This window comes from Eschrichtius robustus, chromosome 2 (assembly GCF_028021215.1).
Source record: "Eschrichtius robustus isolate mEscRob2 chromosome 2, mEscRob2.pri, whole genome shotgun sequence".
In the NCBI taxonomy this organism is placed as follows: domain Eukaryota; kingdom Metazoa; phylum Chordata; class Mammalia; order Artiodactyla; family Eschrichtiidae; genus Eschrichtius; species Eschrichtius robustus.
The window spans coordinates 9637578-9664201 of NC_090825.1; the positions used below are offsets into that span (position 1 = coordinate 9637578).

The 26624-nt window shown below is 39.8% G+C and overlaps 1 protein-coding gene across 3 annotated transcripts in view; it reads right to left on the reverse strand.

Moving 5' to 3' along the window:
* Positions 1-26624, reverse strand: part of CTNND2 (catenin delta 2) — a 779068-nt gene that overhangs the window by 406003 nt on the left and 346441 nt on the right. Inside the window, exon 5 of one of the 3 annotated variants that reach the window (XM_068531918.1) lies at positions 12022-12194. The exons of the other annotated variants lie outside the window; for them this stretch is intronic. Coding sequence (XP_068388019.1) covers positions 12022-12194 — 173 coding nt within the window. The remainder of the gene's footprint in view (positions 1-12021; positions 12195-26624) is intronic. 3 annotated transcript variants of the gene reach the window in all.

Consider the following 26624-nt stretch of genomic DNA (forward strand, 5'->3'; position numbering starts at 1 on the left):
GAAATTAGGGGTGGGAATTAGGTGGGGAAGAGGACGCGGGTGAGATGGAGGGAAGGGGTAGAGAGACTGAACAGATGCTCTCCATTAAGAGTTTCAATTTTGCCTCTCCACTCGCTTTGGAACGGCAATTGGCAAATAACAGACCAGGCACTTCCACCGCACACACAGCATTCCAAATTTTATCTGGATGTCAGGTTCATGTGAAGATCTGAGGGAGTTAATCGACCAATATCAAAATCCTCTATTAAGAGTATAGGAAGAGAGTCCATTGAAAGACATTCTGTGGGAAGTGTGTGTGTGTGTGTGCGTGTGTGTGTGTATTTATTCATATATGATGTATATATTTCACATATTTGCATACATGGGTATATATATGTGTGTATTTATATATGATATATATATTTCACATATTTGCATATGTGGGTGTGTATATGTATGTATTTATCAATCCACTGACAAAGTTTCTCTCCTTGACCAAACTCTAGCCAGGCTCCTCTGAACTCCCTTCTCAACATGGCTCTGCACTGTCCAGTCTTAGCAAGAATCCTCCACTCTCAGTGTCCGGTCACCCTCCATACCTGTTCCAGTTCCTCATTCTCCACCATCTCCCGGGCAATGTCGCATCACTCTGGCCTGCCTTCAGCAAGAATCCTGTTAGGTCTGTTTAGCCAGAATCTCCTCCCAGCCCTGACATTTCCTCTTAGTGATTTTCCACCCACTGACCCCCAACCTACTCCTTGGCTAAACATTCCTCCTTTTCCTTGTTGTTTTCAAAATTGAGCCCAGTTCTATACTGAGGTCTCTCTTCCTCTAGTGCAATACTTAAATTCTTTTCTGAATCGAAACGGTGTTTACCGCTTTAACTACTATCCAGTTCTGGTTTTTCTTTACCATCACAAAGCAATTATTTTGAGTCCAACAGTAGGAGTGGAAGTAAAACGTAAGCTCCATGATTTTGTTCAGTAATGCGCCTCCAGCAAGGAGAACAAGAAGGATTCATAGCAGAGATACCACGAATGTTTGTGGAATCACTGAAGGAATGGTTAATAAAACTGGTCCCGAGGCTTTGGCATGAGGGTATCCATGGTGGAGAAGCACTGCAGAGCTGGTGCGCTCACCTGGACCCCAGAGATATAGTCTAGTATCATCCAGAGTCATGGGGGTTGGGGGAGAGCTGCTTCCATCTAATTGTGCTTCCCTCCCAGTAGAAGTTCTGAGCATGAAATGTATAGCCTGGGCTTCTCAAACCTGGCTGCATGTTATAATTGCCATGGGGAACTTTTGAAAAAAATCTTAGTACCCAGGCTATATCCACTAGCCATTTAATTCAGGATCTCTGGAGGTGGGACGCAAACAGCAGGCTTTGGGGAAGCTCACCAGGTGATTCTAATGTACAATCGAATATAAGAACAAGTCATCCCTAGAGCAGTGGTTTTCCAAGTGTGGTCCCCGTTCCATCAGCCAGCATCAGAAGTGGCCTCACCATCACCCCACCTTTACTGAGTGGGAAACTCTGGGGGAGGGGCCCAGGGATCTGTGTTTTATCATGTTCTCAAGGTGGTTATGATGCTTGTTTAAAGTTTGCAAGCCTCTGATCTAGAAGAGATTCTGATTCAGGGCTCTGAAGTGGGCCTGAGGGTCTGCATTGCTAACAATCTCCCGGAAGATGCTGCAAGGTACAGATAGGGACTGTCTTTCTTCACTTTTCTTTGGAAGCTCTCCTGGGGCCTGAGCAACATTCCACTGTGCAGAACCCAGCTGTCAAGTGACAGAAAAGCCTCCAATAGGAATTTCTGGAAATCTTTCCCACAGGAGCATGAGGAGGGGAAAGAACCCCGGAGGGTCTAAGGAGAGTTCCCTGCTTACAACAGAACAAATACTTTTTGGTATGTCTTGGATATATAATATTAATAACCCTACGTGACATCAAAGATCCTATTCCCTAGTAGCATATTTTTCAATAAAATAAATATTAAAGTACACTAATATAAATTAAAACAATATCATGTAGTATTCTAGTCTTTAAGTATTAGAATAACATGGATCCTAGGGAAACCTTGAATACATTTTGCAAATAATTTATTTTCCCTTTAATATGTTGGAACTTCCAATTGGAGAAGTGCTAATTCTGCTGAATATTATTCGTAAGGATTCTTAAATGGCCCCCAAATCTATAAAAGTTTTGAGAACCGCCAAACTATTTCCAGGTAGCAACCAATTCAAAAACCTTTTAAAATACGGTAGGATCTTGGTGAAATGTTGCCAGTAACTTTTTTACAAGAAAAAAAGAAAAACATAAACAATAAAACTGTATATGCATTTTAAGATGGGTATTGTCTATGTTGGAAATGTTCTATATCTGTACTGTCCAATATGGTAGCCACTAGACACATGGGCCCTAGACACATGCACTGGATTTTAACACACATTTAATTTGAATTAATTTGAATTTAAACAGTCGAATGTATCTAGTGGCTACCTTCCTGGACTGCACAGTTATGTAAGCCCTTCTGCAGTTTTTAATAAATAATCTGGGGGTATTATACTCCATTCCAATAGTCTACAAAATAATAAGTACCTAAGAATGGTCCTTTGGCTAAACAGAAAAATCTATTTTTAGCATCAGTTGAACAAAGAGTCATCTTTTGGGAGCTTATCTCCATTCTTGTGTTTATGTTTTGTTCCATTATGTAATTTCATTTAGCAACTCTTAGGGATACATTTCAAGACAGCTGCATGATTCATAGGATGGTTTATTATGACCTAGGTCATTGGATTAAAGATAATACAAGCACATCTCAACACACATAGAATTTCATCTACTTTACTGTCATGGAAGCTCAATTCTACCTTAAACATATGTTAGAATTATAAATAAAACTGTAAATCCAATGTTAAAGTTCCAAAACTTAACTTTTTTTTAAACTAATGACTACTACATCCTACTATTTGGAAATGTGTGTGTACAAGTGATGAGCATTGAAAATTTTTTTACTGATAATGATAAATAAAAGATAAATGATGATATAAGATTTTTTGGAAACATTTGGAGAAGATGGAGCCCCGATGCTGTCCTGGCTCACACAGTATGGGCTACTGACCAGGACAATTCCTACTGGGGCTGTCATTCCCAGCTCTTTGAATCAGTCTCAAACCAAAGGACTACTTTAATTGTCTTTCTCACCCCTCCAAAGTGGCGAACCCATCTATGTGAAATTGGCAAGGAAGCAGAACACTGTTAAGTAGATGCTCTGATTAAAGAGTTTCCAGTAGGCAGAGTCTGGTGCACATTATCTTGACATTATTTTGGAGATCTAAAATTGCTGTATTTTTGTTGTTACAGAATAATATCTGGCTCACAATTACATTATTTGTTTTGTTTTGTTTTGTTTTGTTATTGCGAAGTTCCAACCCCCAAAATACGGCTCTCTTGGACCAGAACATGGCATTAGGCCTGAATACCCAGCGTAGTTGTTTCCTGACCTTTTCAGGTTGTATCTTCTGTAAAGAGGGTTAGAGACAGCATAAGGGTGACAAGGGGGAAAAATTCTTCAAACTTGGAAACTTGTTTAAGCCTCACTCTCGATTTGGCAGCGCAGAAGACCAAAACAAAAACCCAATGCTTACAGCCAGTTAACCAGGGACTTGACAGCCTGAACTCTCTAAGGAATCGTGACTTCAGATCATGAGCTAGCACTGTCACCGAGCAAAAGCACCTTTTATAGAGCAGACCCATGATTTACGAGCAGTCCTTGTGAAGATGCATTTAGACCTGCCAAGTTTCCTGGAATTGTCAGTGAGGCCCCTAACTCTGGGTCAGGAGGAATATCTGCCCAGAATGCTGGGCAGCCGGGCCAGCAATGTCAGGAATGGGAAGCTGGAGCCTGTGTTTTGTGGCCTCCCAGATGGGAGCCTAATGACTTGGGATCAGCAGTCTGCTCCCCCAGCAGCCGTATTCATCACTTTTCATTTTCCTGGCATCGCTCATCTCATGGTTTCTCCCTTTTGTAGGCCACCCTGGTTGTAGGGTCTGAGGTCACCGCCAGGAGTGGTGCCCCTGGGCGAAAACGGTGTCACAGAGGCAGAGCTGGAGAGTACGTTTCAAAGGAAGGCAGAGGCATCAGGGCCAGGGCCACAGAAGAGCCCAAACACAGGAATGGAGAGTGGATTTGGTGGGAAGGAGTCTGGCTGGTGTTTGAAGGAATGCAAATGCAGATAGGAGTAAGGGGCGAGAAAATAATAGCAATGACCAGAGAACATGCTTTCAGTGAGTTAAGAAGCCTGAATAACTTTTGAATACAAACAAAAAAAAGAGGACATGGCTTTAAGATGACATCTTTGAAGAAATCCACTGCTAAACCAGAACGATCTGGTAACATGATTTTGTAATATCAGCTACGCACTGCTGATTAAAATGTCTGAGAATGTGTTGAACTTTCTAGGGTAAGTTGGCACAGGGTTCTAGGCTTGCACAGGAAGATGGACAAAGCCATCTACTCTCACAACTTGGAAACAAGAAGAAACCACCAACTCCAAAACGCCAAAGTCTCATTTCGGTATTCTATGAAATGTGCCTGTAATACAATACAATGCAAGTAAAATGAATCTACACCCCCAAAGTAAGTTTTGTGCCCTTGACTCTCTGGGATGAAATCAATTTGCTTGAACACTACTATCATGGCTCCCCAAATCTCAATAACTTCTCTTTTGAAATTGTCCTCAGAAGAAAGGCCACTCTCTAAATAATTCCCAAGATAGAAAATCCTGGTTCTGTGAAAAAGATTTGATTTTGGAAATAGCCAAATAAAATCAAGTGCCTTGTCTAGCAGTTCCTTTGAGGAGTGCTGCTTTGGGCGAAAACTCATATGAAACATAAAATGAAGAGACAGCTTCTGTGTGCAGTTCACACACCATCCCTGAGGTCATCACCACTGGGATGAGGTGAGGAAAGGAAGGCTGGGTTTACCTGGTGGTGAAGTCACACTAACACTGAAAGGTGGTACCCAGAGCAAATTAAACTTAAGTAATTGCAAAATGATGAAGACACTTGAAAAAAAATTCTTCCTCGGATGAGAACATCTCAATTAAATAAGAGCTATAATTTTTGAGATAATGATGGGGACCACCCTTATTGCCTTCTCTTTGCATGAGGGCCCCCAAATTATGGAGGATCAGGAGGGAGGGATGGAGAGAGAGAGAAAGAGAGAGAGAGAAATATCTTGCAAACCACATCCCCCCTGTCACTGCAGGCAGGCAGAAGGAGAAGGGGGTGGTAGTGTATCCATTGCCCAGGACCCCTAAGTCACTAGTATCAACAGGGTAGTGCAGACTTTTGCACGCTGGGTACTGGTTTTTCCTTCCCTCTGACATCCCTTTAATAAAAGTATGATTAGGGTCATCATCAATAAATATTCTCAAAAGTATTTCACGTGACCATTTCTATAGTCTACCAAGTGGAAAGAAAATAGAGTAGAAAAAACTAAAACAATGACATGAATGTCATATAAATTTATCTTTAAGAGAGATTTTTTGATGGCAACTCTTTCCAAAAACACATGAGCCTTGGCAAAAATACACTATGTAAAACTTTTACTTCGGCAAGAGGCTCACTTGTATAACTTTAATACCCCCAAACATTTGCTCAGAAGAAATGTTATAGTAAAACACGTACACACCCTCCCCACAATGAGAAATGTTTCAGTTATTGAAACCAGATTAAACGTATTTCTACTGGAAAGAGAAAATGGATAAGATTTTAAAGCAGAGCACTGAGAAAGGATTTCCCATAGGTAATCTTCTGAGACCTATCTTCAAAACAAATAAACTGCCAGTTTCTCACAGATACACCAGACCAAGTATACAAAATGACATGATTTCTCCTCTAAATGCAGCATAATATATACATTCTACACTAAAGACATCTCACCAATTTTGTGTTTTCCAAGTTTTTTAATGACTTTTCTCTTTACAGGTGCTACCAGCAACAACTTCTTTCCTAATTCAACAAACTGGAGTGATGTCACACCAGCTCTCTGTATAACCTTCTGCATTCAATAATCAAGAAGCAGGTGTTTACTGGGGGATTGCTGCCTCCTTTGAGCCCTGTGTGTCTCTGTGTCCATCCCACCACCATCCACAGAGTTCTCCATCCCCTTGACCTTCACATCTACCTGATGTAAAAGTGCACCAATAAGCAATGTTCCAAACACATCAGCCTCTGGCAGGAGTAAGCAGATGGTGTATTTATAATTATAATATAGCACAAATGAGAACTTTTAAGACATAAAAGTCAGTGCAACATTAAATAGACAGGCCAGGTCAAAAAGAAATGGCAATTTGCTTCTCGAAAAGCTTACTGCTTTTTTAGTGTATCTGCCACTGTTCAAGCTTTATTTTAGTAAACTATCATATAATTCTTAATTTCCTGCAGTAAGCAGGCATTTCCTAGGATTATGAATGCACACAGGCTCACTTCAGTTCTGCTGGACATGAAAGTGGTTTTAAAATCTTTCGGTTCCTGTACTTCTTTGTACAGGTGTATACTTTCCTATTTCTTGCTTATTTCGTTTCTTTGAGGAAGGAAACACTTGATAAGACTACTTTGTGTTTGGACATGGGGAGAAACCAACATTTTTAGAGGGACTCTTCTGGGCCAGAAGTTTTATGTTCGGCATTTCATATAATGCACAGGAAACTGGACGTGAGTGGAAGCAGGCAAAACCTGGAGAAGACCCAACTTCTGCACCCACCCACAGCCTTTGCAGTATGAGCATCAAGAAGAAGGCTGCGGTTTGAGGAACGTGATGAATATTTGGTGAACCCTGGGCCAGTCACTCAAGATATGGAGATTAATTTTGTATGGTTTCCTTTCTTGCAGCAAGGCCACCTGATAGGAAGAGATAGACTTATGTGCAACTAACTATAGGATATTATATGTGAAATGACAAAATGATGCTTTCAACACATAGGTCGGGCCACGTTGTGCCTCTGCCCAGAAGCCTCTACCAGCTCCTCTTTCCACTTCCAGGAAAGGTCAAGGTCATCATGATGATCAACTGATGGCCAACTTGGTTTCCCATCTACTTGCAAACTCCTGCTCCGCTCTCTGGCCACCTGGGCCTCCTTGCTGTCCTGTCAACATGCCAGGTCACCTCATCCAGGAGCCTCTGCCTTTGCTGTCCCCCAGACAGCCACACAGCTTCCCTCTCTTCTCCTTCATGTCTTTGCCCCAAACTTGCGGCAAAGGCCCCATATGCCACCCCCCAATCCTGGGCTCTGGAGCCTGCTCAACCTGGTCTGCATTCGTTCCTTCCTTATAGAACTCATCACCTTCTAACAAACTATGTCGCTTACTTATTCACTGTGTTGATTTTCTGAATTCCCATTGCTGCTACTAGAATATAAGTTCCTTGAGGACAGGGGTCATCATGTCTGTTCTCTTTACTTCTTCATCCCAAGCACATAAAATAGCTCATGGCATACAGTAAGCACACATAACATCTTGAAGGCATTAAAGAATAGCCCAGAGATACAGAAATGCAACTGGAAAAGCAGCTCTATTTTGACTGGGGCACCTCACAGGAGCCACACAAAGCCCCAGGTTGACTCAGAGGAGGAGGAGAAGGATGCAGGGGTGGTCTACACACAGCCTGTTTAGAGGCTGGGATGGCGAGCTTGCAGGGCGGCTAAGCAGAGCGCTGGGGTGGGGCAAAGAATAACTATGAGTCAGCTCACGTCACTTTCTGGAAAGGCCTTGGGGTCTGATGGGAAGGATCCTACGCTCGCTCTCTCCTCCAGCCCAGTCCCGTGAACTCATCTTAGAGTCCGAAGAGAATGACTTTCAAGGATTTTAGTATTTTATGGCAATTTTGTGACTCACAGTTCTTTCAGACTGACATGGTAGGGCAAGGCAGGCTATGCACCAGGGCCTGGAGTACAGCCTGGTGATGATCACCCAGCAAACATTTATTATGTTGAATAAACTAGCGTTTGTTAAAAATTGAAAGTAGAATCTTTGAACATGATATTCCTTTGAAATTATATTCTGACATGATTTATGAGCCAGATAGAAAACCATTTGCTTTACTTTAGAATTACACATTTCTTTTAGGCCAAAAAAAAAAAAAAAAAAAAAGAAGTGTTTTTGTGTTACTTGATTATTGACCTTATTAACCTGGTCTGGCATCTGTGAGCCATTATTTGAACTTTACTGGCCCTTTTGGCACTTTATGACGATAGGATATTCTAAAAATGAATCTAGCCCGGAAGGAATGAGCCATTCAGAATATTGAAAAGACTGTCACAGGGCTGTGCAAAACCACTGGAAGAGAGGGATTCTTAGGACAATCTGAACAAAGGAGATGTTACGGGAATGGGATGTAGCCTCCCTACTTTCAAGGGTATAACACTAAATGCTGAGTAAAAATACTGATTTACTAGTTCAGCATTTCTCCGACATGATTTTGAAGTCACAATAAAACACGCCTTTCACACTACAGCATGTTGAAGCTGAAAGTGAATCATGGTACCAGATCCGCCACTTTGCTGAAATAAACAGGATTCAGCTATCCACTGGCAGCCTCCCTCCTGCTAATGAAGTGGATTAGAATAACCCCCTGGTTTGAATATTCAGACTTCAACCACCCACCTGGCAGGTAAATGAGTGTAGGCCAGTAACCTTTGGCTCAAACTGAAGTTATCACCTTGAACATGCACATTTATAGATGCCTTCAAATATAGAGCTTTGATATCTTTACAGCCAAGTTTTCTGATTAAACTTTAAGGCAGACTTTTAACATGAGGCCCAATCTGTCCTTTGAGCTTCCACTGTTTCACTTCCATGGCGACTGGCAGATGACAGAAATAACTCCAGCAACATGGAAGTAGATCAATCACCATATTGTTTGTCCACATGTATAGAGCTCTTAATAGGGTCAAGCTGTAGGTGTATTTAATTGAAACAGTCAACATATAAAAGGAAACCTACGAAACACTCTTTCGAAATGATTAGACTTCAATTCAGTCAAGAATCTGTCCCCATTCTTACTACTGCTGCCTTAAAATGGTACAACTTCTCTAAATGTGTTGAGTTTTAGTTTTTGCATCTTTAAAATCTAAATGTTAGTACAGCCCCGTTGTGGGGATTAAATAAGAGGATGTATGTAAAACAGATTACTTCCGGGCCTCAATAAATGGTAATGATGAATTTTATAAAATTTTATAAATAAGAAAGCTTTGATTTAACCGTTAGTCCTATGTGTGAATTGAGCTTATAAGATGTTCACAAATCAAGCTGATAATTAACTGATTTTTTTCTTTTGAAACTGATAGTTCCATTTTCCATGATGCTCAGCTATGGGAAATCTGATTTTTTTTTTTTTTTTAATTTGACTTAACGTTTTCAACTCAAATTATAGGGGTCTTAGATATTTATGAGAAAAAGCCAAGGATGAGTATTAAATGAGTTCAAGATAAAAATAAAAGAAAGGCAGAACTTTATTGTTTTACTAGCTACATGTCTTAGAAGTTCTAGAAAACTGGTAAAAGCTAAATTCATACCTTTCATAGGTTAATTTGAGTATAAAATATTCCTTATTTCTGAATATTTCTGGCTTCTTGGACCTAGACGTGTGGACAGATAGAAGGGTAAAAAAAGGGCTGTAATCCACTTGTTTGCTTCCAAAGGATTCAAAATTACATATATTCCACCCTGATCACTGTATCATTGTCAAAGAGAGTCAATATAGATGGGAAGATGAAAAATAGTTCCTTTCGAGAATGGGATGCTTTTGAGAGAAAAAAAAAAACTATACCTAGAGAAAAAAAATCCTATAGCTTCCATTACATCTTTTAATAAAACAAAATGAGATTAAAAAATCTAATAACGTTTGCTATGCTAATAACATCACTCAGTATTTCAAACGTTATATGCTCTTACGTAAGCGAACAATAAGGACTGTTTTGTATATATGATAAATGCACGTATATCGAATAATTTTCTCTAATTAATTAAAAAAACCTTTTTTTTAGACATTCCCTCCTGTGTCCTAAAACATTTCTGTAAGGGAGGTAGAACAGACCAGTGCTTTGAAAGAGCAGTGACCCAGGAGCTGGGAAATAGCACAGTTCCAGGGTTAGTCTGTGTGCGTGGACCTGGACTCAACGACTTCGAGGTCCGCCCCTTCCCAAGCACCATACACCTCCAGCTCTCCATCTAAAGTGGGTGCAACCTCTGAACCGGGTCATGCACTAGACCACCACGGGGGGGCGGGCCCATCTCAGTGGGATGTTTTATTTACCATCCCCTTTTATCCACATAACCTTGGCATCACAAGAAGGTAAAAGTTACAAAGCCACTGAGGGATCAGGGTTTTACCTGAAAAAGACAATCATGTTTTTAATATTTAGCTGGGACAATCATTTAACTTGAATAGTTGAAATGCGCTGAGACTTTTCAGCTTATGCTTCATTTATGTGCATATCACCTATGAAAACCATCTCACGGTGACCGTACGATGCCATTTTTTAAAAAAATTAGTTCATTTATTTATTTTTGGCTGCACTGGGTCTTCGTTGCTGCGCGCGGGCTTTCTCTAGTGGCGCTGAGCCGGGGCTACTCTTGGTTGCGGTGCGCGGGCCTCTCATTGCAGTGGCTTCTCTTGTTGTGGAGCTCGGGCTCTAGGCATGCGGGCTCAGTAGTTGTGGCTCATGGGCTCTGGAGCGCAGGCTCAGTAGTTGTGGCGCATGGGTTTAGCTGCTCTGCGGCATGTGGGATCTTCCCGGACCAGGGTTCGAACCCGTGTCCCCTGCATTGGCAGGCGGACTCTCAACCACTGCGCCACCAGGGAATGCATGATGCCATTCTAACTCGCCCTGCCTCCTCTCTGTCTGCAGACATTTCTTGGGGGCCATGTGATGGCTAGGGGCTAGTGATAAAAGATGAAAATGGCCCTGCCCTCAGGTAGCTTTTAGTTTAGTTGGAAAGACATATGGATGCATAATAACCATAAATTGGTGACAGGTATGAGTTTTGTTGTTACAGGAGCCTGGGGTAGGTAGTGGGCCTGGGGAAGGGTTTCTGGCCCAGAGGCACTGCCCAATAAATGCAGAAAGGATGAAATTAAGCTCTTCAGTTTAAGGAGTGCTTTTGGGCTTGTGGGTTCTTCATTCCAGGAATGAATGCACAGAGATTAAAAGGTCTCAGGCCCTTTTATACTGAAAAGAAGTATAAAACAGCTTAAAACAAGATAGGCCTCCAATAGATTAATTCTGGAGGGTTGATTGAATATAGCCTGAACCCAAAAATTATCAAAACTGAAGTATTAAGTGGTATACACACACACACACACACACACACACATTACAACATTTACATGTTTTTGAAAAAAAATTGAGGTTGGTAGCCACTTTTTACCAAGAGCTGATTTTAACTGCAGCTAATAAATGTGTATACTGAAACTATAAGAACAAGTACATATCTTAAAGAAATAACTAAGGGCACATTTCAAAATCAAACTTGACAAAGTGTAACTATTCCTACCCTAATCACAATTATCTTCAGAACAGTTCTGTATATGTGTTGATGCATTTATACTGTGTTCCTTTATACGATTAACCCCAAAGAATAATTTCATGCTTTTTTTTTTTTAAGGAGAGAAAATGTATTCCAGGTGCCCTTACAAACTCAGAATGTATGTCATATTTATATCACATATCAACACGGAAATAGGAACTAGGAACACACTTGCATATTTACATAGGTAAGTATATATAAAGCAGATAGAACATGAGCAATTCACAGACATTCCTGCAGAAAATATGCTTATAATTCCGAGTTACTCTATAATCATATTGTATTATTCATTTCCTTCACTCACAGCACAGAGGGCGTCTCTCCAAAGTTGTAGAACACTCGTAAAAAAGGCAGGAGGGGACACCATAGCCATTTGACAGCCCTGCTTCCTGCCTGGCTCCTTGGAGCCCAAGGACCAACACAGCAGAGGGCCCCATCCCCGCACGTACCTGGCTGAAACTCTGGCCTGCACCTCGGGCTTGTGCGCTGCGGGCAGGGAGCTGTGACGGGGCTGTCTCACCCAGGGCCAAGGTCTGGTTGCTATGGTAGCTGGCTGGATACTGGAAGGACCCTTCAGGTTTGGAATTGAGCTGGAGTGCACTCTGGGAGAGCAGGCTGGGCCCTGCATTGAAAGTCATTTAGAGCAGTAAGTGACAGCTTCAGTGAAGCAGAAATGACATGTGTTATTTATTGAAGAGTAGCCTAGAATTATCACACGCACATGATTCCAGCCATCTATGCTTTGATTTCTGAGAACTAAAATGACCGTATAATTCGACTCCAGGTCTTAAGTGGGATTTTTTTTTTTTTTTCTTTTGGTGGTTTAAAAGTTCTCCAAAGAGTAGATTTTTTTCAAATGATCTCATCCTGACCTACATAAAGACATTTCTTACAAGACAAATTAGTTAATCAAGCAGTTGTTTTTATATCAGACAATATTGGAAACATTTGAAATAATTGAAAGGTCTACCTTTTGATACATGTTAATTGTGTTAATATAATTATATCTCCTACTTAATTATCAGGATGCTAAAACACTCAAAACCTTCCAATCAGTAACACATTCTATTCTATAAATAGTGATGTAATACCTCAATGCCTGAAGGGTAGACAGTATGTAAAATATTAATAGCTCTCATACAGTGTAGAATTCACCCTGATCTCACATGATCTCTGATGGCTAGTTATCTTTGCCATCCCAGCAGTGCACAGCAGGAGAACAAAGAGGAGATACAGTGTTTAAATCGGTGCCGCTAAAGTGGCTGATAACTACAAGTGATGGAGGAAGGAGTTCCTGGTCTCATTATTTAATTATACTTTGTATGAGAAAATGTGGTTTATTTTCTTACTTTCTTTTTAGATGGGATCTTTGCCACAGTTTGCCCATTTCCTTTGTAAGCAAATTTTCTTTAATCAAATTTCATACTCACTTTGGGAATGAAAAGAGGTACAGAAGAGTGTAAGTATACTACTATTTTCTACTGTGTGTGTTTGAGAGGGAACTGGGATAAGTAGAGTGAGTTGGGTGGAGGAGGGGGGACGTGGCATCACAAGTTTTCTCATGTTATCTTAACCATAGTACAAAGTCACTTCTTCTTTGAAGGAGGGTAATTATATACACATGGATTATGGTATAATCATTATCCCATCCTTAATCTGCCTCTTTGGCTATTTTAGACAATAGTATAATTTCTAATAAGTGTATGCAAACTTCAAGTTCCTTACTTGTTTCTTTCTAAGGACAGAACATGGCTTTTTATTTCAAATGAGACTGCAGATTTGACATGACATGGGCCATTTTTTTTGCGGGAAAATAACATGTCTTCTCTTAATACTCATAGGTTCACATAATCTTTGCCTTCAAGACCCTACGCTTCCCTCTAATTCCCTGATGGAATGTCTAAACAATGCAAAAATAGTTTTTCATCATCAGATATTGGATAATAAGTCAATTAGCTAAAACAGGTAAGACTTGGTATTTCAGAATCTATACAGTTTCTGGAAAAAAGTCAAGCAAGGAAATAAAACCATTTCCATCCAGTCCCAATTTCATCATGGAGGGCATAACAAAAGTACAGTTGTAATCCTTTTTCTTGCAATTTAGAAAATAGAGTCCCAAGAAAATAGTATATACCAGATGGTGAAGTTTGCGATAGCTTGCAAAAAATCATTTAATCCATACTAATGGTATAATAGGGCTAATCACCAGAATATAATGCATCTATGGGGAGTGCAATCAGAGTTTCATTCTGGATACCAAGAACGTATTTTCCCCACTGCTGCTGTCGAAACTGTCAGGCATGGAGACGGAGTCAAGGGGTGGTCTCTGATGCCCAGGCCATGGGCAGGCTGAGATGTGGGAGAGCCTCTGGAAGGGAAGAGGGACCAATGATGGGGCAGAGGCAGATGGGAACTGACTGCAAAACGGAGGAGGATGAGGTAGGTACTGGGACGACAGTGATGAACTGTAGCCCAGGGCTTTCCCCCCTGGTCCCTACCCTCCTTCCTGAAGGTCACTGCTCAATGGAGGGGAGTGAGTCACGGCAGAATAAGAGAGGGCCTTTAAGGTTAGTGGTCAGCATTCTACCTACCAATGGGCAGCTTCCCACTGAGACTTCTTTGGCTATTTCTTTCAGGACAGTCCACCCTGACGCAATGGTTTGCACTGGCCATGTCCCCTCCTCCACGATAATGCATCTCCAGGGCAATGAAAGTTGAAACAGATACAATAGTGCAAAGACTTTTGGAGATGTCAATAAAATGGAAAAAAATCTTTAGTGTCATATAAATAATTTAACAATCTATAAAGCAAAAACATTGCATGTCCTGGTTATTTGCCTTTTTAAAGAGATGATGTGACTTTGCTCTGATGAACTTGCATATGTAGCTAGCAAGTCAAACAAACTTGTCAGTTCTGAATAGATTCATAAAATAGTCTCTAGAAACCTACAAATGCTCTCCAGGCAGGATCTAAAGGTGGCACTGGAGAGTCCCATTTTGGGTTTTTTTTTTAACATCTTTATTGGAGTATAATTGCTTTACAATGCTGTGTTAGTTTCTGATTTGTAACAAAGTGAATCAGCTATACATATACATATATCCCCATATCTCCTCCCTCTTGCATTTCCCTTGCACTCTCCCTAACCCACCCCTCTAGGTGGACACAAAGCACCGAGCTGATATCCCTGTGCTATGCAGCTGCTTCCCACTAGCTATCTATTTTACACTTGGTAGTGTATATATGTCCATGCTACTCTCTCACTTCATCGCAGCTTACCCTTCCCCCTCCCCGTATCCTCAACTCCATTCTTTATGTCTGCGTCTTTATTCCTGTCCTGCCCCTAGGTTTTTCAGAACCATTTTTTTTTTTAGATTCCATATATATGTGTTAGCATACGCTATTTGTTTTTCTCTTTCTGACTTACTTCACTCTGTATGACAGACTCTAGGTCCACCCACCTCACTACAAATAGTTCCATTTTGAAGCAATTTCAATCAAAAATATGATTTATGTGCTCCTGAAATATGCATCATGAAATAATCAAATCTGTGCATCTTTTATAGAATCAGTCGTGTATTTGATTAATACTCCATGAAAACAAACCAAGATTCTCTGTCTCATTACTTTGTTCACACATGTCAAGCACGGAACCAAGATGTACTTTGACAAAGGTAATTGCGACAATAAGCAATATATCATAATATTACAACCCTGGCTATTTGGCCAGGACAATAGCCAAAACACCACATGCATTTTAGAATGATTTTCCCATTGCTTACTAGGTTTCAAATGAATGGCATTTATTCACTCCAATTTTAGAGAGCACAGATATACGAGAATATGAAAAAGGTTAAAATTATAGGACAATTCTTAATTACTTTATAATAAAAGTAAAACTTACATGTAACTAACTCTTGATTAGCTTTGCTAACATTACTGTGCCTTGGGGTAGAAAATACAATTTTCCAGAGATTTCAAAAACATTTAGAGTTTTGGGCTTTAAATGATGATTTTTTTTTTTCTCAAGAACTTAGGACTTTCCATCAAGTCTTGTTTGGGCTAGAGGTAAAATTAGGCTGTATTCCTGAGGACATGAAGTATGTCCACCACTGGGGGATGGGGACAATGTAAGAGGATTTCTTGGGATGCTCGGTGGGGACAGGAAGAGACTGGGATTTAAAATTCCACCCAGGGAAATGGAATGTTGCCTTTAGTGTAAGTAATTGCTCCAGAAGAAACTTCAACTATGAGTAACAGTTGATCACCATGTCCTATTAGGTCACCAAAAGCAGAGGCCACCCTCTCCCATGTATGCTTCCAGGACATTGACCTAAGAGGTCACAGGTGACTTCTTTGACCTTTCTGGACCTTCTCCATCTCGGGACAGTCCTCAAAGCTAAGCCCAGGAGTCCTATTCAAAATATCTCAGCCCTGGGGGCTAGGAAGGAGAGGGGAAACTGTTTACTGATGAATTGATAAAAGTCAAAAGAGTATGTGCCCCTGATCTGCTCAAGACACACTAGTTCAGGGACTTCCCTGGTGGTCCAGTGGTTAAGGACTCCACGCTTCCAAGGCAGGGGGCATTGGTTCGATCCCTCGTCGGGGAATTAAGATCCCACACTCTGCATGGTGTGGACAAAAAAAAAAAAAAAAAAAAAAAAGACACACTAGTTCCAAATGGACAGAGGGGAGAAATTTCAAAGGAACTACAGAGTTGAGGGACATGGGACCCACCATTGATCCTTGGAGAGCATCTTGGTGCCATACCAATATCTTAATATGTCTTCAAATATCAATATATGAATTGACTAAAGACCACCTAGCAACCCGTGAAAAAAAATGCCCTTGTATCTTTGTCATTATTCTGAGAAGTGTAAACAGGAGTGTGGAGAGGTTAAGCGGTCAGCCAGTGTCGTACACTCCGTAAAATGAAGATGAGACCCTATTCTTGTCTTCCACCTTCAGCTCTGGGAGTTGTGGTTGGTTAACATCAAAGCATATTGAAGTCATATACACACATCAACATTTTAAGTTTGAAAAATTCTTTCATCAGTTTATTTGCGGGGGAGATCTTCATGCCTCAGATTGTGGTACTGTTTCCCCAAAAAACCTCTCCTTAGAGATTCCAGGTGTTGGCTGGAGGAAGTCTGCTGTCCTCCAGGAGTAGGGCAGAAGTCAACCTCAGCAGATGGAAAGGCTGAAGTGTTCATTTCTTGTATAAAAATTCAAACTCACTTATAGGTTGTATTAACATACACTAAAACATATAGTCAGTTTCTCCTTAAATTAACTAGATAGTTTAGAGTTTTCCTGATTATGTGCACTCATTATCTTTACCTAGATTTAAAAAAGACTTCATTTGGAATTGCTTATTCTTGTCTCCTTTAGCTAAATATTGGTCCCAGAAAACTGTAAACCTTAATTAAATTACATACTTTGCAATAACAAAGAAAAGGCCAGAGGTCTACAGAGTGGCATTCCCAAGTCATTATTTGGGTCACAATCAGGCCAGTTGGAGCAGGTGTGTGTTGGAAAAAAATCCAGGACTGGAACTCAGCAGACCTGGTGGACTCTAGGTCACTTCCACGTTTATGAAAGCATAGATGATGATGAGGAGGAGGAGGAGGAAGAAGAAGAAGAAGATGATGATGAAGATGATGAAGATGAGGATGAAGAAGAAGAAGAAGAAGATGATGATGATGATGATGATGAAAATGATGATGAGGATATCAATACCAGCTCACCTTTCCTGAGTGCTAAGTTCCAGGAACTGTCCTGAGCAGTTTACATCTATTAACCCCTGGAATCTTAACAAGATCCCAATAAACGTGCCGTTATCCCCCTTTATGACGACAGAGCTGAAGGTCCCAATGACTGAGACCACACACACAGACGCCTGGTGCAAGCAAGGCAGTCTGGCTTCAGAGTGTGTGTTCTTTCCACGCTTCATTATTCGTTCTCTAAAATTTTAATATCTACAAATTTGAGTACCTAATGAGATAATGGATGTGAAAGTGCTTGGAAAAATATAAACTGCTACACAAATGTCAGTTATTAGTATTATTATCTAATTATCTAATTACTGAGCCACATGATCTGAGAATAAAACCCTGATTGGAATTTGTCCTGAAAACCTTATTATAGTACTGTCCCATATATCAGTGTTTTCTTTCAACAGCCTGTGAGCTTTCATTCTGCAAAGGAGACATACAAGGCATAGATCATTAAAATGGCTTGCAATTAAAACCAAACCAAATAAAACCTAGTGTCAGAGCCAAGAGATGGGGAAGAGAAAGTTCTCTCTTAGCCTGAAATTCCCGTCTTTATCAACCTCAAAACATTCTCAAACTTCAAGTGCTGTTTAAATGTCACCTCCTCCATGCAGCCTGCCCTGATGCCTGATTGCCCTGGGGAAATTAACCCTACCCCCATCATGCTACCTTAACACTCTGCACAGACCAGACTCTGAGGAATTTCAACAGAGACATGTATACAGTATTACACAGAAGGAGAGTAATAGGATAAAAACAGGGAGTCTGAACATTTATGTGAAGGCAGCAGGACTCTGGAATTAGATACTTGGAGACACTAGAGGCCAGGGATTTCCTGGAGTGCAGAGAAAGGAAACCGGTAATAATGGGGGAAACCTGAACTGCGGTAGTGGCCACGGTAGGAAGGAAGAGACAGTGCACATTTAAGAGGCATTCTTTTTAAAAAGCTCATCGGTACTTGGGGACTAAGTAGACAGGAAGGGAAGGACAGCCGAAAGGACTGGACACCCTTCAGCTGATCTCTAGCAGGATCTCGTTGACACTGCAGTGGGTGCTGGGGAGATTCCCACAGTGCAGAGTAAGTCCTTCTAGAAAGCCGAGCAGACAAGACAGCACTCTTAGGGTCAGGTGCACACCCTCTGTTTCTACAAGTTTTAAGGTGATTTATTGGCAGTTGCTAATTCTGGTCTGCTTCAGTTGAACATCTGTCCCAGAACTCAACAAATATTCACTAAAGGAGTGTGAAAAAAGCAAAAACTCCCCTCACATGTCATTCCAAGGGAAGGATTAGCAAGAGACATATGTTGGGGACCCCGTGTTTTGCGGAAGGACAGGCTTAATCTTAAAATTACAGAGTTGTTGGAGATGGCGGGAGTTCACATAGTTAGAAAGGGAGTCTGGGCTTGATTTTAATACTGGCTCTAACAGACCTGACTCTCTTTCTAGATCTTAAAAAATTTCCAAGATCAAAGTTTGGTTATATGTTAGTGAAATTTTAGGACAGAGATGTAATTATCCAAGTCATCAGTGGTGGCAGCTGAAGCCACAAGAACAAGACAAGGTCTCTAAGTGGTAACTAAGATATCAATTTAATTCCGAGGGATTATTTTACCATCAAAAGAGTTATTGACAAGAATGCACTGAAATAAACAGCTATGAGATCTAGGCAATGTCTGGCATAGGCGCTCAATGAATGTTTTGTTAGGTTGTTAATTCAGGATAATCAGGAATAATAAACACACAAGTTGAGACAGACAAATTCAGGACTGAATAACTGACAAAGGCAGCTTTGTTTAGATTTCCGTTTGTCAGGAAGTTTAGAAACATTCTTTACTTACTCTTAGGTTAAACTGACTCTTTCAAAATAATATAAAATCTTATCTTTACGTAGACCATGAAAAATAAAGCCAATAAGATTCACACACATCGATAACCGTCAGAGAATTCGCGTTCATTTCCACCCTCTTGTTATCCAATCTTTGTGGAAGGCTAAGAATAATTTGAAGGTTAAGTATTATTTTATTTTAAATGAGAATAAATTCTTAGAGCAGCAACACATAAAAAGAAAGGGGAAATCTTTTAGTGGAAAATGTTGAGTAAGAAGAAAGGAAATAGATAGTGGAAATTATATATATATATGTGTGTATATATATATATACACACACACACACACACAAAAGGGCTATTATAAATTCCAAAATCAATGAGAAAAATTGTCAATTATTTGTAAGGTGATTGAACTGATTTAAATCAAGCTTAAAGCATTTTAGTCATATCTAACTACAGGTTAACTCTACAGCGTAAAAGTACTGACTTTTGCTTAAGTTGCACTATTAATCGGTTTCATTCATAGCAGCAGTTTCTTCTTTATGGGCTCTGGATGAACTTGCCAATTTACAAACCCACTTGGAATAAGAGGTAGTTAGTAGTGATAAACTAGTTGTTTTCTCCTGATCTTCACTAGTAACTTGAAAAGATCATAGGTAGGAGTTTCACTAACCTAAAATCTACCATCCCTAAAATTAACTGAGGGCAAAAGCTCGAGCGGCCCATTTATGTAAGAAAGCTCAGGGCTGATGTGGTTGTTCCGTAGGCAGATGTGTTCTTAAACTTGATTTCTAAGTCTCTTTCTTCAGAATATCAGTTTCATCTCATCAGCTCCTTTCAGTGTATAATGCTTTAGTAAAAGTGAGAACTTTAATGGTCCCAAGAATACGGAAGTACTCATTTAGTTTTGTTATTTTTTTTAAAATTTATTTATTTATTTATTTATTTTTGGTTGTGTTGGGTCTTCGTTTCCGTGCGAGGGCTTTCTCTAGTTGCGGCGAGCGGGGGCCACTCCTCATCGCGGTGCGCGGGCCTCTCACTATCGCGGCCTCTCTTGTTGCGGAGCACGGGCTCCAGACGCGCAGGCTCAGTAGTTGTGGCTCACGGGCCTAGTTGCTCCGCGGCATGTGAGATCTTCCTAGACCAGGGTTCGAACCCCTCTCCCCAGCATTGGCAGGCAGATTCTCAACCACTGCGCCACCAGGGAAGCCCACTCATTTAGTTTTTAAACTGATTTAGATTCAGTCAATGCTACTGGCCTAACTAGTCTGCTTTTTCAAGTTTGACTACTTTATGTGAAATAACCAAAGATGGGTAAAGCTTTCACACTAAATACAATAACTCAGTTTCTTTACATCTGTATACAATGGAGGGAAATGAGCAAAATGACATTTATCACAAAAAATAAACTTCAAATATAAAACTTTGGTTTAAAATGTACAGCTCAAGAATTTTATTGCGCATGGGATTTTTACATAATGTTCTAATCATAGAATGGTATTTTTATAGCTTGCTCTAGTCCCCAACTATTTCCTTGAACAGTTTTGTCTTTGGATTATTTACCATTTAAAAAAATTAATGTAGCACAAAATGAGGAAAAGCATTACATATATTTCTTTATAAATTAACCGTCTAAAGATAATAGATTCATATTTCTCACTATCAATAACTGAAAAGAAATAGAAATCTAATACAAATCAGTTTAGGAGAAAACAAAATTTAAAAGCTAAATTCTGAAAACATTACAATGTATTTATGGAATTACACTAGCTTAAAGAACCAGTTTTTGATTTGCCGCAAATCACAGACTTTTCCCTAGATGCCTGCATGGTTTGCTCACACATTTATTCAGATCCCTGATCAAGTATCTTCTCACAGAGGATGACTTCCTGGCCCTTTGATCATTCTCTCAAAACTAGAGTGGTTTTGGGACTTCCCTGGCGGTCCAGTGGTTAAGATGGCGCTTCCACTGCAGGGGGTACGGGTTCAATCCCCGGTCGGGGAACTAAGACCCCACATGCCCCAAAGAGCTTTTATTTACCATATGAGTGACATAGGATACTATTTACGATACTAAAACTGGGAAGTGTTTAAAAGAGAAGGCTGCGTCACACACTTTCCATGAGCCGTCAGAGCAATGATGCTTTCAAGTGCCACGTAGCACCCGGGAAGCTTCACTGAACACTCATCATGTGTGACTCTCAGTCTTTTTTTGTTGTTGTTTAATGTATTTTATTGAAGTATAGTTGATTTACAATGTTGTGTTAATTTCTGCTGTACAGCAAAGTGATTCATTTATACATATATACACATTCTTTTTCATATTCTTTCCCATTATGGTTTATCACAGGATACTGAATACAGGTCCCTGTGCTATACAGTAGGACCCTGTTGTTTATCCATCCTATATATAGTAGTTTGCATCTGCTAACCCCAAACTCCCAATCCATCCCTCTCCCACCGCACCCCCCCCCACCCGCCCCTGGCAACCACAAGTCTGTTCTCTATGTGATTCTCGTTCTCACTCTCTCTCTCATTGTGTGAGAATGAGCATGGAAAGGCAAAGAGCATCATGGGATTACTGTGAAAATGGGTGCCTTGGCAGCCCCCCTTGAAAGGTCCTCAAGGACCCCCAGGAATCCCAAGTGCACTCTGGGAAACACTGCCCTACTCTACCCCCCACTGGCTTTGTCATTGCTGGAGGCAACTACCTACCTACCTGACTTTACAGTATTTAGAGCGCTTGATTTCAGTCTTTTTTGCCTAGAATGTAAATGCCACAAGGGCAGAGACTCTCTGTGCTACTGTTAATAAGTGCTTAATACAGATGTTTAAAAAAAGAATGTAACACCTACCTGTGTCTATAGTGATACAATAAAAAGCCAGTATGTTAAGATTTGATTTATCAGTTGCTGTTGAAGTGACTTATTGTTTGATTAGTGGCAGTTTTAATGTTTTAACTTCTGGGGGAATCCTATATGACATCTCCATAAGGTATTACCAGGAGACCCCTCCCTCCACTGCGCCCCGGGGAAAAGTCTGCTTAATCTGACTTTCTCACCAGAGCTTTCTGCCTCTTTACTTTTCCTCGCTTCCACCAGCTTTCATCTGACCCTCATATTTGTGTGTTGGGCACCTAGAGTGCCTTGACAATTTCAAAACGCAATTATATTTTCATTAAAAATTTCCCCAGGCTCTAAACTCTGTGCTTGATTCCAGGAGACCCGGACGGATAACACAGATAAGAATGATGTTTTTAGTGAGAAATTTGCATTGTTTTCTCTTGCTTAGGGAATGGATAAGGAGCACTTGGTATTTTACGTCTTTGCACATCAGTGGTGGAAGCTGAAGCCACAAGAACAAGACAAGGTCTCAATTCCGAGGTCTGCCTCTGAGCTGGTGACCTCTTTGGAGAAGGTATAGCATGCTTCTTAAATGTCTATGTGAAAGAAGGAAATTTAAGAGAAAGAAGTGAACATTAGCTGAAAAACAGGTGGAGAGACAATCTGGAGGGAAAGATAATGATAGCTCCCTGGAGGATATCGCTACAGCCTGTGTGCTACCTGGGTGATTTCCCTCACCTTTTGCTCACACCTTCCACTGCTAACTTCCCATTGGCTCTATAACGCCAAAGGCAGTGGAGGAGGTGGGTGTGAGAGAATTTGGAAAGGAAACAAAAGGACACATGTAGCATCAGACAACTTTAGGCTTGAACCATGACAAACTTCTGCAGAGGAGACTCTTGTGTTTGTATTTCAAAAATTTGGACCAAAGGGCATATGATGAAGTAATTTCACAAGAAATGAACAATTCAAGGACGTACTCAACTAACTTGAATAAATGCATGTCCAGGAAAGGACTTGGGGTCTCCAGAGCCCAGGTGACAGTCGACAACCACTGGTAGAGTGAGGGGAACAGTAGGACTTGAATCCAGGTCTTATGGTTCCAAGGGCGGGATGGGCTACCTTGAACCCCTACCCAGAGGCTTTCCACCCCATCGGGTCTAACTGAGGACCTAGTTTCCACCATAACAGCTTATCAATATTGTGAGCCACATTATGTATATATCTATTATTTTGATTATTCTAATTACTATAAAAATCTTATACTCTTAAACCACTTCTGAATCCTTTGTTGCCATGCTTGCAGGAGTTATGAAAATATTCACTTCACAAGGATGTCTCTTACCTTTGTTATTATTACATAAGAATATATGGGATAATATTTTATAGCATTTTAATAACCTGATCTCTCAACAATTTTCTCACCGCATAGAATTAAGTATATTCACAGTAATTAAATGAAAATGACAGACTGTAAATCAAGAGTAAGTAATATATTCCAGTCTGTCAAACTACATATGATTATTCTGTTTGGATTTTACCTGCTCAGAATGGTAACTTACATGATTGATTCTTGATTTCTTGAATATATTCTGATTTGAGAACTCAATAAGATAACACTCCTTTCTTTGCCATAATACTCAGAATATCTTAAGTTCCTAAGATTTCCTTCCTACTGAATGCTGGGATTTTCTAGGATATGGTGGAATTTCAATTTGTCCAGCTGCTATAGAAAAATAATTGCTATTTCAAAATATAATAATTAAACAAATTAACAATCTCTATAAACATATAGGCCCTTTTCCCCCAAGTTGTCCATTCCCTTTCTGATTTCGACTGACAAATACTTTCACTAATTTTTGGCTGAGATATAATGACCCTTATTTCTGAGTTTGTATCGCCAAGGATGCATGGAATAAATATGGCACTTGGTCCATGGCAGTTTAGGTCAAGCTGTATATTATATGAGAAGCTAATGGCCCTGAGCTTCTGTCAATAACTTTTTTTTCCCAGTAAAGCAGCAGCAATTCTGGTGACTCGGTGACACGTATTTATTAGAACTGAAATTACACAGCTGGCAGTCACAAAATAGTGGTGGGGTGGCAGAGGTTGTACACATGATTTACATACTGTTTACGATAGCACTTTGTAAAAAATGCAAAGTGTTGGACAACACTGATAACTGTAGGACACTACAGTCTGTATACTAGAGCAGTTATTGCTTGCCTTAGGGTCAAGAAGATGGGTTTACTAAGATTCAAATTTTATTTTAAACAGATCTTGGAAAGAAGAAAAACAAAAGCTTTTAAACAACAAACTACATACTATGTGCTTAGGGGCTGAGACTGGTTGCCATTGTAGTAATGTTTCAAGCTGGTTTTAGACTGTATTTCGTGTTGTTTTAGTCTCTTTCGGGTTAGGACTAAGACACTGGCTCTCAAGGGCAGTGCGCCAGGTCCAATTTAGCATCAGCTCTTTCATGTCTGTTCTAGCTAATGAGTCCATTGATTGAATCATCACACAAACAAGGGACGAGCAGAATCTCATGGGCTTGTGCTAATTATATGAAACATGTCAAAGAGCCATTACATATTATATGCGTTGTGTTTATAGAAATATAAACACGTATATTGTTCTAGTATTGAGTAGAAGGTTGTGCTGGTTATTCTCTTTGCTGCACATATTCATTCTCTACCCTTCTCCCCACAGAGACTGCATCGCAAGGGTCACTTGGCACTTGGTTTACGACTGGACTTGGCCAGTGAGAGGCACGAGGAGGGCATCAGAGGTTAGAGGAGAGAGAGGCCAGGATATTTATTTCTCTGCTCCCGCCAGCCTCGCCTCTTGACCCTGCTGGCACTAGTCCCTCGATTTTTCCTTCGGGACTAAGGGTGGCAAGGGTTTCCATCAGTTGCTACCCCCTGAGTACCTCTGCAGGCATTGATTGCTCCCTGAATCTTGCTCACTTCTTTGTAAATCGCCCCCTAATTAAATTCTCTTCAGTTAAACATTTTTTTGAGTAGACTCTTATTTCCCATCTGGACCCTGATGCAAATACAAACAGCAATTAGGATTTTTATTTTATGATAGTCTAAGTACTTAAAATTAGCAATAATTGATCCCCCAAATGATAGCTGTCTACTCAATATTTTTAAATTAACTTCCTAAACTTTATTCAATTCGTTCAGTCTCAAACTGACTCTGAAAATGTTAAGAACAAACATTTCATAAGAACACGAATATTCCACATTTCACTGTGGTTCAGATCTTCTGGTATAAAATTTTCAAGTGGCACTTTCATCACCTGTGTTTTTTGTCTGTTTGTTCGTTTTTTGATTTTGCTTTGTATCTTTTCCTATCTTCAAACAAGGAAGCAGGGCCTTCCAAAAAGAATAATTAACTAAACTCCTAGGAGTCTTCAAAAAGATAATTCACTACCTAATAACATAAACTAAGTAATATTTCTGAAAACCAACCAATTCAGCAGTTAGCAAACATATTTCAAAAAAATCTTACTGGAGGGACTTCCCTGGTGGTGCAGTGGTTAAGACTCCACGCTCCTAATGCAGGGGGCCTGGGTTCGATCCCTGGTCAGGGAACTAGATCCCACACGCATGCCACAACTAAGGGTTCACATGCCACAACTAAGGAGCCCTTGAGCCACAACTAAGGAGCCCTCTGCCACAACTAAGACCCAGCATAACCAAATAAAAAAAAAAAAAAATCTTACTGGAGTATTTAAATTTCCCATAATAAAGATACATCTTTTGTAGACAGTGTTTGAAAACATTCTGCAGAAATACGAAAGTGAACACTAAAAGTTCTTTCCATTTCTCCTGGGTGTAGCAGAGTGTCTCAATTCAGAAATTCAGGATTATTAGTTGACTTAAAGTTTGTTTTTGAAGTTCATATACTTATCCTTTCTATTATTTTATTTATTTATCTCTTTTAGTATTCATTTATTTATTTCTTCTACTATTTTTTATATTACTTTGTCTCTGCATTGCTTCTAGTATTTCCATCTTCCTAGCTTCTTTTGGTTTATTTAACTCTTTTTAAGGTGTCCCAATAATGAATACACATCTCTTTACTTTGTCTTTTATTTTTAATAATAAAATTATGATTTCCTCTGAGTGCAGTTTTACCATACACTTATGCTTTCATTATAAAATGTTGCTATTCTATTTGCTTTGTAAATAGTATGGAATTTTCTTTTTGCTTCCGTTTTGATTCACAGTAGCCAAAAGTATGTCTCTTAATTTTAATGTGATTATATGTTTGCTTAGCATTTTATTATTTACTTTTAATTGTACTGAATTATCATCAAAGAATGTGGCCTTTCTACCCTTTTTAATTTTTAGGATTGTCTTTTCAGTCCATCAGCTGATCAATTTTTATAAATTTTCCTTGGACATATATAACAAATATTTATTATTATTCAAAAAATTTTTTTAATTTATTTAATGCATTGATTTGTTAATTATTTATTCCAACTTTCTGTGGCTTTTTCTTTTAGTAGTCAGTCTGATTTTGAGAAATGTTCACAATATTTTTCATCACCTTCTTTCATTTTTAATAATTTTTAATATTCAGATGCTATTTTGTTTGGC